The sequence below is a fragment of the Tursiops truncatus genome, chromosome 20 (assembly GCF_011762595.2).
Source record: "Tursiops truncatus isolate mTurTru1 chromosome 20, mTurTru1.mat.Y, whole genome shotgun sequence".
Taxonomy (NCBI): Eukaryota; Metazoa; Chordata; class Mammalia; order Artiodactyla; family Delphinidae; genus Tursiops; species Tursiops truncatus.
Window position 1 is genome coordinate 42,539,250 of NC_047053.1, and position 16,378 is coordinate 42,555,627.

At 34.6% G+C, this 16,378-nt stretch overlaps 1 protein-coding gene across 11 annotated transcripts in view; it reads right to left on the reverse strand.

Moving 5' to 3' along the window:
- The window catches only part of CDC27 (cell division cycle 27), a 56,464-nt gene that overhangs the window by 30,810 nt on the left and 9,276 nt on the right, over positions 1-16,378 (reverse strand). For 7 of the 11 annotated variants that reach the window (XM_019944468.3, XM_073797834.1, XM_073797832.1 and 4 more), the window contains exons 2-6: positions 14,025-14,100; positions 7,735-7,882; positions 6,059-6,184; positions 980-1,077; positions 69-223 (exon numbers count right to left, since the gene is read on the reverse strand). In XM_019944468.3, coding sequence (XP_019800027.1) covers positions 69-223; positions 980-1,077; positions 6,059-6,184; positions 7,735-7,882; positions 14,025-14,100 — 603 coding nt within the window. The remainder of the gene's footprint in view (positions 1-68; positions 224-979; positions 1,078-6,058; positions 6,185-7,734; positions 7,883-14,024; positions 14,101-16,378) is intronic. The other 4 variants (XM_019944476.3, XM_033846792.2, XM_019944474.3 and 1 more) reach the window with 1 other exon arrangement.

The following is a 16,378-nucleotide window of genomic DNA, read 5'->3' on the forward strand; positions in this document are numbered from 1 at the left end:
ATTATTTAGTTCAGATCATTGATTTTCATTTTCACAATATTTTGAACACTAGTGTATAATACACTTACAATTGTGTCCTGGGGTGTTTCTGTAAGAACTGTCTCAGGCTGTCTGTGAGATAAACTATGATTAGATACTAGTGTTGTGCAAGAGTTGGGCAGACAGCTGCTAAAGTTCTGTAAAGATGTTAATTTAAATGTTTGGTCAGGATCTGGCTTTTCACCTGTGAAGGGGAAAAAAAAAAGTTTGCCTCTGAGGAAACGAAGGTTAAATTTTTTTTTCAAGCATGCATAAATCAGTGGAAATAAAGCCTTATCCAAAGTTTTAAAGTTCTTCTGTTTCAGTGAATCAGATTTATCTCCCAAAAGCCCATCTATCAATTTATCGTAAAAGTTTACCCCTAAGATAAAGCTGTAAATTCAGGAAATAAACTAAACCACAATGACACTGACTTTAAATATAATAAATCACAGGAGAATGCAGATTTCTGTGTTTGTTTTAAAGCAGAAAGCAAATAGATCTCATTTTGCTCAAGGTAAGGAGTGAGGGTGAAGAGGTGAAACGCTGTAGAAATCATACTAAAGTTTTGAGCACTTCCATGTAAAGACACAATGTTTTAAAATGATCCTTTATGCATCCTGGAACATATATACTGAGACACTCTCCCCCCATATTATCCAGGTCTTATTTATAGAACAGTTTCTGCTCTGGGCATTCTTTTAATTTCTTTTCTTACCCAGAATGCTGTTTTGGCTAGTGTTATACTCACAATACAACTCATTCTAGAGGACACAAGAATGGACACATTATTCCTAAAACATATGATTCTACCTTATTTCTTGTTCTCAATTTTAAAAGCCCTTAGCTTTGAAAAATACTTTTCTTGTGGATAATTTGTATCACTCTCCAAAAATTAAGCAGGGGAAAAAAAAGAAGAAGAAATGGAAGAACCCTCCCGTAGCCACCTCTACAAGCTTACCTATTTCACATAATGATTCAAAGGGGGACCAGAGGAAAGGATTTAAACTAAGGCTCTTTTGGTAACATTCTGATCCTTTGGCAAGCCGATCTGTCTTGCTGTAAAGACAAACAAATAGATTAGACAAGCTATAAAATCTAAAACATCTATTACAAAGAAACTATTGATATAGAAAATTAGGTAAATCTTATATAAGTTCTGAGAGTACTCTGCTAGATTCTTTCTTAAATTATCAATTTCTCCTTCTTACCATCCTCCAACCTCTATTATTTAGGGCAGTTCAAGTCAAAAGTCAGGTAAAAGCAAACAGAACATGAATTGAAAGGAATGTTAACAAAATAAACAAGCTATCATAGCCTTCTTAAATACTATATTGCTTTTAATTTCCTGTTGGATATTAGAATTACTGAGGAAATATGGAAAACACCCAAATATTTCAGTCTTATTGTTGATTTTAAATATAAATCCCAGTGGTAATTTTGAAAGTGAATTAAATGCTTCAAATAATAGCACATTTAAATGATCAGATTTTTTAACAAAGTAGAGGTGGTAGCTCTTAACTTAAAGGAAAATTCACATTTCTTTCTAAATTGGGTATATAAAGGCTCACATTTAGAATATAAACAACATTCTTGGGACCCTATATACTTGAAACAATCTGGAAATTATCAGAACAGCATCGTTGCCTCCCTAGCTTTAATTTTATTTTATTTTAAATTAATTAATTAATTATTTTTATTTTATTTTTGGCTGCGCTGAGTCTTCATTGCTGTGCACGGGCTTCCTCTAGTTGCAGCGAGTGGGGCTACTCTTTGTTGTGGTGCACGGGCTTCTCCTTGCGGTGGCTTCTCTTGTTGTGGAGCACGGGCTCTAGGCATTCAAGCTTCAATAGTTGTGGCACGTGGGCTCAGTAGTTGTGGCTCACAGGCTCTGGGGCGCAGGCTCAGTAGTTGTGGCGCACGGGCTTAGTTGCTCTGCGGAATGTGGGATCTTCCCGAACCAGGGCTCGAACCTGTGTCCCCTGCATTGGCAGGCAGATTCTTAAGCACTGCGTCACCAGGGAAGCCCCTCCCTAGCTTTTAAATGGGGGAAGATGGGATTGAGGGTTAGTGAGACTTGTTGGAGCTTTCAGGTTAAAAAATACTATTCACCTGGTCTAAGGTTGAAATTCTTCATTATCTAATGGAAAAAAATTAAGATACAGCAATTTTTCCAAAACCCTAAGGTTTTATAAAGGACCAGATGGCATCTAACCAAGATTTTCAAAACAACCTTCAAATGAAACTATCAGTTAAAACATAATCTGTTTATGTGCTGTCAGTGTATCTCAGAGAACTGAAAAGAAGACCCCCTTGAGTAACTATATATTGGTGTGCCTTACTTCCAAATTTTGCAGGTGAATAGAAACTAGAATAAATGATGTAATAAAGACAAGAAAATACCACTAGTTGAAGACTATCTAGCTTCCCACATTTGCCTAATTTGACCCAATAAACACATAGACAAAGAAGGAAGCAGGAGCAGGAGGCAGGCTTTCAGAAAATGTAAGTTTTATCAGTCTATATCTAGGATTGCTTAGATGAAATTTCTTAAAGGAAAAATAGTTGTAACAAGAGTAATATAATCATTTACCACGGATAGAGGGGTAACTTAAAAATAGGAAACAAAGCAAAGACATAAAAAGAGTATTTTTTGAAAGTGATAATTAGGAGTGGAAAGTGTCAAATCAATGCTCAGGAACTTTTAACATAAGGCCATGAAAAGAAAAGTACAGTGAAATCTCAATGTTTGACCTAAACTGACTCATGTTATATAGCCCCATCATTGCTTATATAACTAATTATGGTTTGTCTATTTCTTTACCTTTTTTTTTTAAAGATTTTTTTTTTGATGTGGACCATTTTTAAAGTCCTTATTGAATTTGTTACAATACTGCTCCTGTTTTTGTTTTGGCTTTTTGGCCAGGAGGAATGTGAGATCTCAGCTCCCCGACCAGGGATTGAACCTGCACTCCCTGCACTGGACAGCGAAGTCTTAACAAACGGACCACCAGGGGAATCCCCCATTTATTTATCTTTCATGTGTGCTCTCTTGCAATTGATTATAAGCTTTCTGAGGACAGGAAATTAGATTTCTCATTTTTATATTACCTCTTTCCTGTTTAGAATAGCCTCGCCCCCTTGCTTTGCTTGTACAATATATCATAAAATACTTTTACTAATAATTTTTAAAGTTGCATTGAGGAGAATATATGAATTACTTAAATGGCCAGAAAAGTGGTGGACGAACTGATGAAGCAAAGATAAAATAATCTATTCAAGAAAAAATATTATGAAAATGTAAGAGGTGATCATTTGTGATGAAAATCCTCTTCTCCAGTATTATGTAAATTATATTCTCTTTTTACATTAGCAAAAGGTAAATTTTCTTAAACCTTTGATAAGTTGGCAAGGCTGATTTTTATAATAAGCCATGATCTGATTAATAGACCATAAAATAAATGTAAAACAAAATGTCTGCTAAGAAGAGATTAGATATACACAGACATGCACACACATGGATAGATACTGGTATGTATAAATATTGGGTTGGCCAAAAAGTTCGTTTGGGATGTTACGGAAAAACCTGAACAAACTTTTTGGCCAACCCAATAACATAAAAGTTAACTGGTGAAGAAGCCAGATGTGGACTTACAATAACCAAATCTGGGAGACAGATCTCTGTTCAATAGAGAGATAAAAAGGGGGAAAGATTTAATAAAATTAAGCTGCCTGGAGTGCCCCAACTTTAGATGGATTTTTTTAAAAACTAAAACTCCGAAAGAAGTTTCCCAAAGAATTGGGGTTAAAAAAACTATTTAAATGGCACTGGGAAGAAATAGGTTAATCTAAGAACCAAACTTAGTATCAGCTGTGTCCTAAAGATGCACATTTCATGTGGTACTGTAGACAAAAAGACCAATGATTGTCTACATCAAAATACTGGAGATAAAAGATAACCTAACAAGCTGTAGCTTCAAAACAATAACACATGGGTTTCTAGATTATGGGGTGCAACTTTGGTCACAAGACAGGTGTATGATGACTGAAATGAAGCGCCAGTTTTTGAAGCAGGGTCGTGCCCCATTGGATACTTAATCTTTTAAACTTTATGATGAATAAAAATAACCCATCCTTATTTCTCTGAGGAAGGGGAAAAACCTTCCTTCTTCATGTTTAGGACTTGATAAAACTGCACCTTCAAAAACTTTTAAACAAGTGATCTTGTTTTAAAATAATTAGTAATATATATAGCATTTTTGTGATTTAACACCTTCCCTTACTTTGTTTTATTAAATAATGTTATATAAATGATATCATAGTGTATGTAAAATTTTGAAATTGGCTTTTTTCACTTGTCATAATGCCCTTGAAATCTAAGTTATTATGTTTATCAATCGTTTGTTCCTCTTTATTGCTGAGTAGTAGTTCATTGTATGGATGCAGTTTTTTTATTCATTCACCCACTGAATTTGAGTTGATTCTATTTTTGGGCTTTTACAAATAAATCTGCTATGAACATTCATGTACAAGTACCATTTTACATTCTCACCAGCAATGTATGAGAAACCCCATTGCTCTGCATCCCCATTAGCACTTGATATTGTCAATACTTTTAATTTTAGCCATTTTAATAGGCATGTAATAGCTTCTAATGGTAGTTGCTTTTCCTTAATGGCTAATGATTTGGTACATCTTTTCATGTGCTTATTTACCATTCACATACCCTCTCTGGTGAAGTGTCCGTTCAAGATTTTGCCCATTTTCTAATTTTCTTATTATTGAGAAGTTAAAAGAAACAAAAACGACTCTTCTATCAAGTCTTTCCTAGTTACCATCTTACCTCTCTTCTTAACTGGGTAGAACTGATTATTCCCTCATTTGAACAGAATACTGCTCAAATTTTATCATAGCACTTAAATTGTGATGATAAAAATTTATAAACTTTTGTTTACTACTTCTTTCCTCCTACACTTTATTATAAACCTTTGGGGATGGAGAGGAGGACAGTGAGTTATTTATCTTTACATTCCTAGTGCCAAGTATGGTGTCTAGCCATAATAGGGGATGGATCTCAAAGTGTTTCGAACAAATGACAAGAATCATAGTTGCATGAACTAAATCCATTACTCCAAGTCCTTCTATTAAGATAAATGAAGATATTGGTATTATATATTTACTTACTCCTGTTCTCAAAAGAGTGGTGCCATCTGAAAATGAGCCCCAAATTTCAGCCAAATAATTTATTCTGTTCAAAAAGGTATTTTCAAGGTTTTTAAAAAAACTGCTATTCAAACTAGCCTCAATTTACCTTAGAACAGATGCTAACCTAATTCTTTAGATAAGCAATCCTCAATTATTTCTCCCACATGCAACAGATGACATTTACACATGAAATACCCTCCCATGGGCAGTTGAACAATTCCTGTTACCTAATTACTCCCCAACTCAGAGTATTTCAGAATAAAAATCAGTGAGAACAATATTACCATAGTGATAACTCTGAATTCATTCTCACTTGCTTTTAAGAGACTTAATTTAAAATAAATGTAAATAAATTTTAAGATTATTTGTAAAATCACTATCATTTCAGCTACCATCATAGGAAATTTGTCAAATTCATTATGACATACCAGATGGGAACTGCTATTCTTTATTACTGAAACATGACTTCATGCCTCTTTCTAAGGAGCAGTGGTGATATTTAATATCATAGAAAAAACTTCACTCTTCGCTTCTTTTTCCTCAGTAGGTCACATGAAGATATTCTCCTCACCCAAGGTAAAAAAAAACCCACATGTGCACTCAATTGTTAGGTAGTGCTGCTGTAGCTATTTATCATTAAAGCAAAGTGGACAGTCATAGACAGGATCAAAATCTCTACTGTTTTACAGGTTTAACAAGATCACGGAACTACAAGACTGTGTACTACTCAACCAAATGCTATTTGATAAACACAGATCAACATGGTTTTTTTAAAACCACAAAGCATTCTAGTACTGGAAACAAATTTCTGGTAATTTGAATCATTCTTACTTACCAATATACATGTCCCAACAATGAAAGAGTAAAGCAAGCTGAATCACCAAACTCAGTAACAATATCATCATGGCTTTTCTGCTTATTAAACACTCCACCAGATAAGATCTGTTCCCCTTCTGCAAGCCTTTAAAACACAAATTTACACATTAAAAAAAAAAAAGTCAATATAAAAAGCAGTGTGTGTAAAGACATTCTTCATTACTAATGTACCTCTTACTATGGAGACAAAGTAAATCTTAAAATTTCAGTCTTACTTTTAAAAACAGAAACAGTTACCTTTATTCTCTGTACGTACAAATCTAGTCTGAGCAACATACACATTACTCACGTCAAAAGAAAGGGAAGACCATTATACTGGGGGGAAAATATGAATGGTTCTTCATTAACAGATGTGGAGGTCCTTCTTAGTTCTATAATTCCTTGAAGTATGAATTTGCAAGCAGGTTAAACAAGACTAACATATTAATTAAAAACTGCGTACTTAATGGCCTCAGTTATTTTTAGGTTTACAAATAAAACCTGAATAGCACTTTATCTCTATTTATCAATTATGTTTTCTTGATATAGAAAATTACAAATGTTCCCCAAAGGGAAAAGAAATTTGCCTGATTTCACTATGTATTTTTAGCATATCAGAGTTTGTAACGGTTTGTGTTTTAAAGTTTTTTCCAAATCATCATGTGGAAAACTCTCAAGTAAGCTTACATAGTATATCCTAAACATAAAACTTGATATCTAAAGTTCTGTTACTATCAGTGGGACTTTTTAAAAACTATAAATATTTATAAATGGGATAAGAATGTCTAATGTAAGAACTGGCTTAAGAAACTGGTAAATTAAATAAGTAGATTTTAAAGAATTTAACATTAGAATCTTTGGAGTAGAAATAATTCAATAACAAATGTCTCAGAAATTTTGTATATATTTTAGCTAGCTTTAATTTAAAAGTCATCAATTAGACACTGGACAAATAAAACATTTAGCAGACTATGGAGACTTTATGAGGCTTATTTGTATTCTCTCACTGTAAATCTACAGACTAAATACAAAGGCTTTTACAATTATCTGTTTAGTCACCTTTACCATTATTCCATTTCTCACAGCACAGAAAACAGTTTGACAGAATACAACTAGCTAAATCTCTAGCTGCCTCCAGATTCAGAATATGGACAGCTGACTTGGTTGAACTGTACTGTGCAAAAGAAATGTTCTCCTGAATCTGCCTCCTTGCTTCAAAGGAGTAATGGTTCCCAAACAGAATGATCTTGAAAGGCAAATAATTACACAACTATCTAGACATAAGGGAGCATTAATCTCAGATGAACTGGTAAGTTAGGTTTTCAGGCTTATTCCAACTGGTCTAGCAATGAAAGCAAAGGAGAAGAAATAACACTTAGGATCATTTTAGAAAATGATTGGAATTAGTTATAACTTAGGTTTCTCCAGAGTTAAATTCTATTATTTATACCATAACAATGAAATCTCTCCATAACAAAATAATAATGCCATAAGCAGCAGTGTAAACATTTCAAAAGTTACTGAAATAGACAAACCTCTACTATCAAAAGAGGGGAGAAAGGGAGTCAGTCAGAGTTTAATCCATCAAAAGAATTTTATCCAGAATTCTACAGTGTAAGTAGAACAAAATTAGATAGAAAAGATTTAGAAACTTACTTGCTGAGATCAACACAACATTTTGCAAGCAGGTATTTACATTGCGGTGTAGTACAACTGTGTCCTTTCAAGAGTCTATATGCTTTATATGCCTTTCCTGAGCGGTAATAACAGGTTGCCAGTAAAAACAAGGCTTCTTCTGAGTGTACTAAGAACACACACACAAGAAAAATTGCCTATTATTCAGGATGTTGAATGGTAATCATTTTCACCTACCAATAGGTAAACAAGTTTAGCAACAACAACAAAAAATCAGCCATGTTATTTAATACAAAAAACAATTTATTAATTCAAATTTGAATTAAGGAGAAATACTTTTCTGACAGAAAAGTTAGTTCCCCAAGGAACCAAGGAAATAATATTCTGATAGAAAAGTTAGTTCCCCAAGGAACCAAGGAAATAATACAATGAAGACAATCGTAGTATTCTCTGTAAATCTTTAAGAAAAGCAAACACATGCACACAACTACCCTTAAATAGACTACCAGAAAAGCATCTTGTTTTTATGTAGTATTTTTCTAATAGACTCTTTGAGAGGACAGAAGTCAAATTTCATGAGAGGGAAACTCAGGGTTATAAACGTAATTATCAATCTGTATATTAAAAAAAGACCAGATTGGAACACAAACAAACACAAAAAACCAACCCACTTACTTCTAACACCAAATATACACTAGAGTATATTCAAGATAATTTAAGAAAAAGGAAAAAAATTTCTAAATTGTGAATATCCACACTATTTAAACACTCAATTGACAGACTTGACACCTGTCCAGTAACAATAATTAAACTGCTCTTTAATGGCAAGAGCAGAATTATTTATCAACCGCTTGCCTTTTCTTTACATTAGGAAATGCCTTAGTTAATGAAATGTGGCACTTTTCCCCTTACTCTCTTCCAAACTGACCATCACCTCACTTCTATCCTCACAACCTCACAACCAATCCAGATAAGAGGTTTTTTTTCTTTTTGGCCACGCCACGTGACGTGTGGGATCTTAGTTCCCCAATGGACCAGGGATCGAACCCATGCTCCCTGCAGTAGAAGCGCGGAGTCTTAACCACTGGACGGCCAGGGAAGTCCCCAGATGAGAGTCTAGAAAGGTAACAATAAAGGGGATAGAAAGAAAGAGGGGAAAATCTGTTCTGTGCTTCTAAAAATGGGTTATGTAATAATATCAAGGCGCTGAGGGATCATCTAAGCCAGTGGTTCCTGAAGTGTGGTCCCTATACCAGCATCAGCATGACTTTGGAGCTTGTTAGAAATGGAAGTTCTTGGGCCCCATATCAGCTCAGACCCCTAAAATCAGTAATTCTGGGAGTGGGGACCAGTAATCTGTGCTGTAATAAACCCTTCAGGTGATTTTGATGCATGCTAAAGTTTGAGAATCACTGTTTTAAAGTACAGATAAACTTGCCACATCTTCCTGAAAAGTTAACTCAAAGATGTGGGATAAAAAAGTAATTTGAAATTTTCCTGTTATAAAGATTTTCCTTTTTCTTTTCTTTTCTTTTCTTTCTTTCTTTCTTCTTTTTTTTGCTGTTGTTGTTGTATGTCATGTATGTGCAAGCAAAACCCAACAGAACCCTTCTTCTCTGGTCCATTTTATTTTTCATGAAACCCTAGTATAAAAAACAGTGTACAATAAATGACATGTAGTAAATGACAAGAAATTTTAGCATATATGTGTTAATAGGATCTATAGTAGTATCTGTGATTCAGAAGCAAAAAAATGAATGAGGAGCTCTACTGCAGTGGGAACAAACTGTTAATTTCATTGAAATACAAGTGCTAATTCACATAAGTTAGAAAGTGTGATTTCTTATAGATTTTGCAAAGGCCTAGTTTCTTGTCATCTAAAAAAGTAAGCTTTTAAAAACTAGTTATACCAATAAACAATGGCTCCCAAAAACTAGTTCAACTTTCAGCTAAAAAAATGCTTTATCAAATGTTTGTTTACAAACACTTATGTTTAGGTCCATTTTTCACTGTAGTAAAATTTCCTAATACTGAAACTCCTCTTCTTACAAACAGTTTAGGCTTCAAATATAGGTTAGGTCATTTAATAAAAGCCCAAAATAATTAAGAGGAGCTTAAGCTTGCATCCTTCAGGGACATTTCCATCAAATGGGAAGATGAATTAGTCCCTCAGTGCTTTCACACACACAATATTTGGTATAAAGATACCAAATATTGTGTGTGTGATTTTAGTGTCATACTGCAACTACTTTTTTGAAGTGTGATGACTTAAAAACTATATGTTTAAGTGAGATTATAGATTGGAGGTTTAAACAAATCTTAAGCTTAATGAAACTATAAGATAGTGAAGTAAATCCAGAACAACTTGAAGGGTTGTAAAACACATGGAGAGACATGGGTGGTTTTTGAGGCTTCCCAGAAATAACTTGACAGCCCCAAACATAGCTAGTGAACCAGCAGTAAGTGGCTATAATAAATCTAAAAAAGGTAGAGTACTGACAAATAGATTTCATCTGGAACAGTAACGCCAACTGACTGACAGTGGCTGCCTCAAGTACTAAACTCAGAAAAATTTTAAGGTTGATCATGGCTTTGCCAGTAAGTGTGCAAAGATCAAAATACCAGGATCTGGAAATAGTTATAGATGTCTGCATGACATTTATTTGCCATCCTTTATTAACAGCCTTAATTAAAATATGTGATTGGGAATTATATGGTGCATAATATACAACTGGCCCTCTGTAGCTGCAGGTTCTGCACTTGGAGTTGGTTGAATCTGCAGGTGCAGAACCCATGGGTGGTCCTGAGATGGCTGTGTTTTATAAACAGGAATAAAGTAAACACTGATTCCACAAAGTTACTCTTAAAGTAATACTGATAAATCAATCATGTACGAGTTAAATTAAGGTACATCCATGTGATTAAACACTCTACAGCTGTCAAAAAAAAAAACTGACAAAGATTTCCAGGATGCATTGTTAGGTGAAAAAACAAACAGAAAGTTACAGAACAATACTGAAAGTCCTCTTCTTACAAACAGGTTAGGCTTCAAATATAGGTTAGGTCATTTAATATGACCTAATTTCTAAAATGGTAATAGCAATGTCATTTCTAAATGTCACTTCTAAAATGGTAATAGCAATGTCTATTTTATAGGATGGTTGAAGACTAAATAAGGAATTAATATTAAGTACTCAGAGTCCTACTACACAGTAAGAAATCAATCAATGGTAGAATTACTGTTATTATTATTGAGCTGGGATAGTATCTACTCCCATTGCACTTAAATTCTAAAATCTTCCCTCATAGAAATATAGTCAAACAGAGTAGTTAGGTTCTATATTGAGAGAAACTAACAATGAGCAACTTTCCAAGTGTTAAGCACTGTATCAGACACAGGTAGTAAGAGGATTAAACAGCTTTATGTGGATTAATTTGGAATCCTGCCTCAATTCTATGGGAAAACCTGTTCATCTAAATTTGAAACCACTAATTTGCAATCTTTTGGAACCTAACTATAATAAACTAGAAACTGCCTACCCTTTAATAAACAAATTTAAAAAAAGAAAGAAGTATAAGTCAGCAAAAATGGGGGCTTGCCTAGGTATCAATGAAAATATATATAAATAGATTATCCACAATCAACCTTGCTTTTACATAATCGAGCAGAATAGGGCAATCTATTATATTACCTTCTTTCTAAGCCTCTCACTGTTCTAAATCTTTTCATTTGGACCTCAGACTTCTGCTCAACAGATCTTCCCTCACTTTCCTCACTGAACTCCTGTTCTCCCCTGAGGACCTGTCGGCACTCCCAAAGGGATGCTAATTCCCTCCTATCCCACAGTAAGGTTGGTTTCCTCCTTGCTTCTCACAACTTTTTCCAAGCATTACCCTTTGTCCTTCTGTGAAATTCCTTCCTCCTGAGATTCATACCTTCTCCTTATAACTCTCAGTTACTAAATTCAAGACATTCTGCTTCATTAACGAAAGAATTCTGCACCTCATTCACAGTCTTCCTCTCCTAAGTTATTCTCATATATCTCCCAATTCAACTTCATCTGGACTTCCAGTACCTCTCTAAAACCTCTTATTTACCAATCCCTTCCTGTGTTAACTTTCCTATGTAGTTTACATTTCCTGGTCCACATCTTGCCTATATTCTTAATGTTCTTATCCCTTGTCCCTTTTTGACACATGCCTAGCAAACCCCTAATATCTACCTTCTATGCCTGCAGTTGGGTTACTAAGCACTTTATTTGAGTAAAATCATATAACTGAGCAGAAAGGTTCCACTACTAGTTCATGCAGACACACAAAAAAACTCACCTACAATCATAAAAAAAATTAAAAATTTTGGTAAGTAATCCAATGGGAGGTTACTCAAAAAGTGGGAAAACTGAGTTAAACACTGGAGTAAAAAGAAGGCAGCACTGTTCCTGGTTAAGAAGGCTTTAAGATAGTAACATGTCAGTACTTGCTAAATTAATTCATAGACTTATATAGGTCCGCACTGATCAAAATATTTGTGAAATTTCGAAGCAGTAGTAAAATACACATGAAAAAATAAAGAATTAAAAAAAGGGTAAAGACTTCTTAGCAAAGAAAGAATTGGGAAAAAAATGATGGGAGATAGGCGTTATTAGATATTAAAAGACAATATAAAGTGTTAATAATAAAACAGTATGATACTGAATTAAAAACAGAAAATTAACTAATGAAAGAAAGGAGAGGTTCTGGGGACAGAGCAAAACATTTTTTAAAAATCTAATACATGAGAACCTGTTGTATAGCACAGGGAACTCCACTTCATTTTACAGCAGAAACTAACACAACATTGTAAAACAACTATACCTCAATAAAAAATAAATAAATAAAAATTTTAAAAATAAAATAAAAATTTAATATAAAACCAAGTAAGATACCATGTGGGGCAGGGGGGAAATTATTTAATAAATAACATGGACCAAACTAAGTAATAATACTATGATAAAAATTTTTTAAATATTTTATTTATTTATTTATTTGGTTATGTCAGATCTTAGTTGTAGCAGAAATTTTTAAAAACTTTTTTTAAACTACCAAGAACTGTATGTTTATTGAGTTGCAGAAAGATGACAATTTTCCAGCTATTGGAGCAATAGGAGAAAGTTTAAATGACACAGCTGATGAGTTCAACTACATAACAATTTAAAATACCAGATTAATAAAAATCAATAGAATTAAGATTAAAAGGCAAAGAATCTGGAGCAAATATGCAATAAACAAAGATACAGCTCACAGAAATAGGAATACATTTAAAATAAACACTTGAGAAAATACCCAGAATCCTTCACAGTTATAAACATGCAAGACAAAATACCTCACAATTTTCCAGTAAGCAAAAATACATAATAATGGTAAATCTGATATTGATAGGACTATGAAGGAAGTCTTACACTATTGGTGACACCTTGATTATCACACCTCTCTCTGCTGGGTTATCAACTAGGCAAAAAGTAATTTGTTGTAGAACTGATCACACCTTTTGACTCATAAATTCCATTTTAGAGTATATAACCCAAGGAAATGACTTAAAAGAAAAGTTGTACATAATTATCTATCTTAGCATCTTAGAAAGAGGATTATAATAATTAATGACAGAAACAAAACACACATTACCAGCTAATGTTTACTGAGCATTTATTACCATGCCAGAAGGCTGTGCCAAATGCTTTAAATATACTACTTCATTCTTCAATTCTATGAGACAGTTACTATTATCTTTACTTTGTAGATGAGAAATCTGAAATAATCAGACATTAAGTAACTTGCCCACAGTACACTACTGCATGTTTAAGTGACAGGGTTAGGGTTTGTACTAAGGCTGTAGGCTCAAAACCCATGCTCTAAGCCACAGAATATAGACTGTAATAAAAAACCTGGGAAAAAATACCTAAAGACGGGGAACATGATTAAGTAAACCATAGCATAAAACCCAAAGCAACTCTACACAGTTATTAAAAGTAGCATATAAGGAGCTACACAGACACTCGGAAATATTTTTATGAACTAGTGTCAATCATAAAGATAAAACAAAAGTGATACCCAGGGGACTTCCCTGGCGGTCCAGTGGTTAAGACTCCGTGCTTCCAATACAGGGGCCACGGGTTCTATTCCTGGTCGGGGAACTAAGATCCCACATGCCGCGTGGCGTGGCCAAAAAAAAAAAAAAAAAGGAATACCCAGAATCTTGTTACAGTCATAAAAAGTGATGGAATTCCATATATTTTATTCTTTTACAGTTCTATAGAAATGAACAGATTACAAACCTTCTGCATATAGTCGCTCTGCGAGGAAAACTGCATCTCTGTAAGCATAGTGGTTTAGTGCTTGCCATATAGCAGCCTGTAAGTGGAGGAAAAAGAACATAAATATACAAACATAGAGAGTTTCAAGGTAACTCTTAGCACAGAGCCTTGCATATAATACTCAAATTAACATGTCTAAATTAAGTAATAAAACCTCACTGCCCACAGTGCAAACTCCATAACATATTAGATAAGGCTCTTCACTGTATGGCTCCTAACATATCTGAATTTACTCACTCAACTCCCCATGAAATTTTAGACCTCTGTGTCTCTGTACTTCCTTTTCCTTCACTGGGGAATGTGGGCTCCTTCACCTACCTCCTCTTATAAATTCCTCATCCCTATAGACCCAGCTTAAATAATATCTACTTCATAAAGCTTTCTTCACTGGAGAGCTCTAATATTCCTTTATTCAATAAATATTTACTGAGTGCCTACTATGTGCCAGCACTTTCTAGACGCTAGGCACACAATAAATAACAAATAGTTTCTGTTCTCATAGAGTGCATTTTAGTGTTACTCCTGTCTAGATCAGTGGCTATCAACCCTTTCTTGTGGTGCTCTACCTCAAATCCACTGAATCACAATCTCTGGAAGTTGGGATTGAGTTTAGATATCCTTATTTTTAAACCTTTTTACTGGTAAGCATTCAGGGTTCAGAACGATTCTTCTACTTTCTAGGTAAGTAGTTCTGTCTCCTTTTATAGTATACTCTTTTGAAAAACTTATAAAGCTATGGACCTCCTCCCCAGAAAAAAGCACATGGACATATATACAGAAAATGTGTATACAGTGTGTGGGGTTCACAAATATCTTGGTTCATTAAGAATCACTGGTCTAGCTGATGGGAGACAGTATTAGAGCCCAATACATAAAAGGTGTTCAATAAATATTTATGGAATTCAATTCAGATACTTGAAAGGGGAAGAGACAAGTAACTGACCTAGAAACATGATTTCTCTTTTGCATATTAGAGACTACAGCAGTACTAGTGCCTTGAGGAGCACTGCCGCTGCCAGGACTAGGAGAGGTACTCCTTGTTTGAAACTCAAAAAGTCTTTCACTATACAAGGTCAGAAACGTTGGGTAAGTATACATGAAATAACAATTGTACTGGTAAATCAATCTGGGTAAGTTATGGATTTAAAAGATTTTAATGGGCTGGTTAGTGAATCTAACCATCATTTATAGAACTGCACATAAAGAAAAGTACCTAGGGTCTATCCCCTCTTTCCTAGTCCCAGTCTGTAACAGAATCTTCTTTCCTTTTATTTTCCTAAGTGGTTTTTCTACCTACAGGCTACAATGTAATCCATCCTGTCCCAGAATTCCTCAAACAAAAACATCATCACTGCTAAACAGGAGACAATAGTGAGAGGCTTGGGTTCAAATTCATGTTCCATGACTTACTAGTTCTGTGTCTTGGGCAAGTAACAATGTCTCTTAAGACTCAGTCTCTTAATTTAAAACATAAGACTCCAATAAAGTACACAATGGTTCCTAGCACATACCTAATAATTACTCAATAAATTTTAGCTGCTGCCCTCATCATTATCACTATCATGTCTTCTTCCCGGATCAAAACTTGCTAATGATTCCTCTTGGATAGCCCCACAAAGTTTACACAATAAACATCTACAGAACAAAGCTCTATCAGTCCCTAAACATCAGCTGTATTTTCATATTTCAGAGTCTTCACCTTTGTTTGGGCTGTCCTTTGTCTTTAACTTCTATCTCCTGAAATTTGTCATCCTTTCTTCAAAATTCAGCTTACATGGTCTCTTCCTTTCATGAAGCCTTCACTGATCTATCCCATGCAATATTAATTACTCCATTCTATGAGGTCCTAGACAATTTTGTTTATACTTTTAAAAAAAATATCAGGCTTTTTATTAGATTTGGTTATATTATTTGGTTAACCAGGTTGCAACTTCTTGCGGGCAAAAGCCAGATTCTATTTTTCTCTATAATTCCCTGGTTATCCTACTTAACTAAGTTATTTCCCTAGTTATCCTAGATAACTGTCTTCAAACATAGAGAATGCTTGGGCTTCCCTGGTGGCGCAGTGGTTGAGAGTCTGCCTGCCGATGCAGGGGATACGGGTTCGTGCCCTGGTCCAGGAGGATCCCACATGCCGCAGAGCGGCTGGGCCTGTGAGCCATGGCCGCTGAGCCTGCGCGTCCGGAGCCTGTGCTCCGCAACGGGAGAGGCCACAACAGTGAGAGGCCCGCGTACAAAAACAAAACAAAACAAAACAAAAACATAGTGAATGCTCAATAAAGTTTGTTGAATGAATGTTTTAAAACTCTGAATCT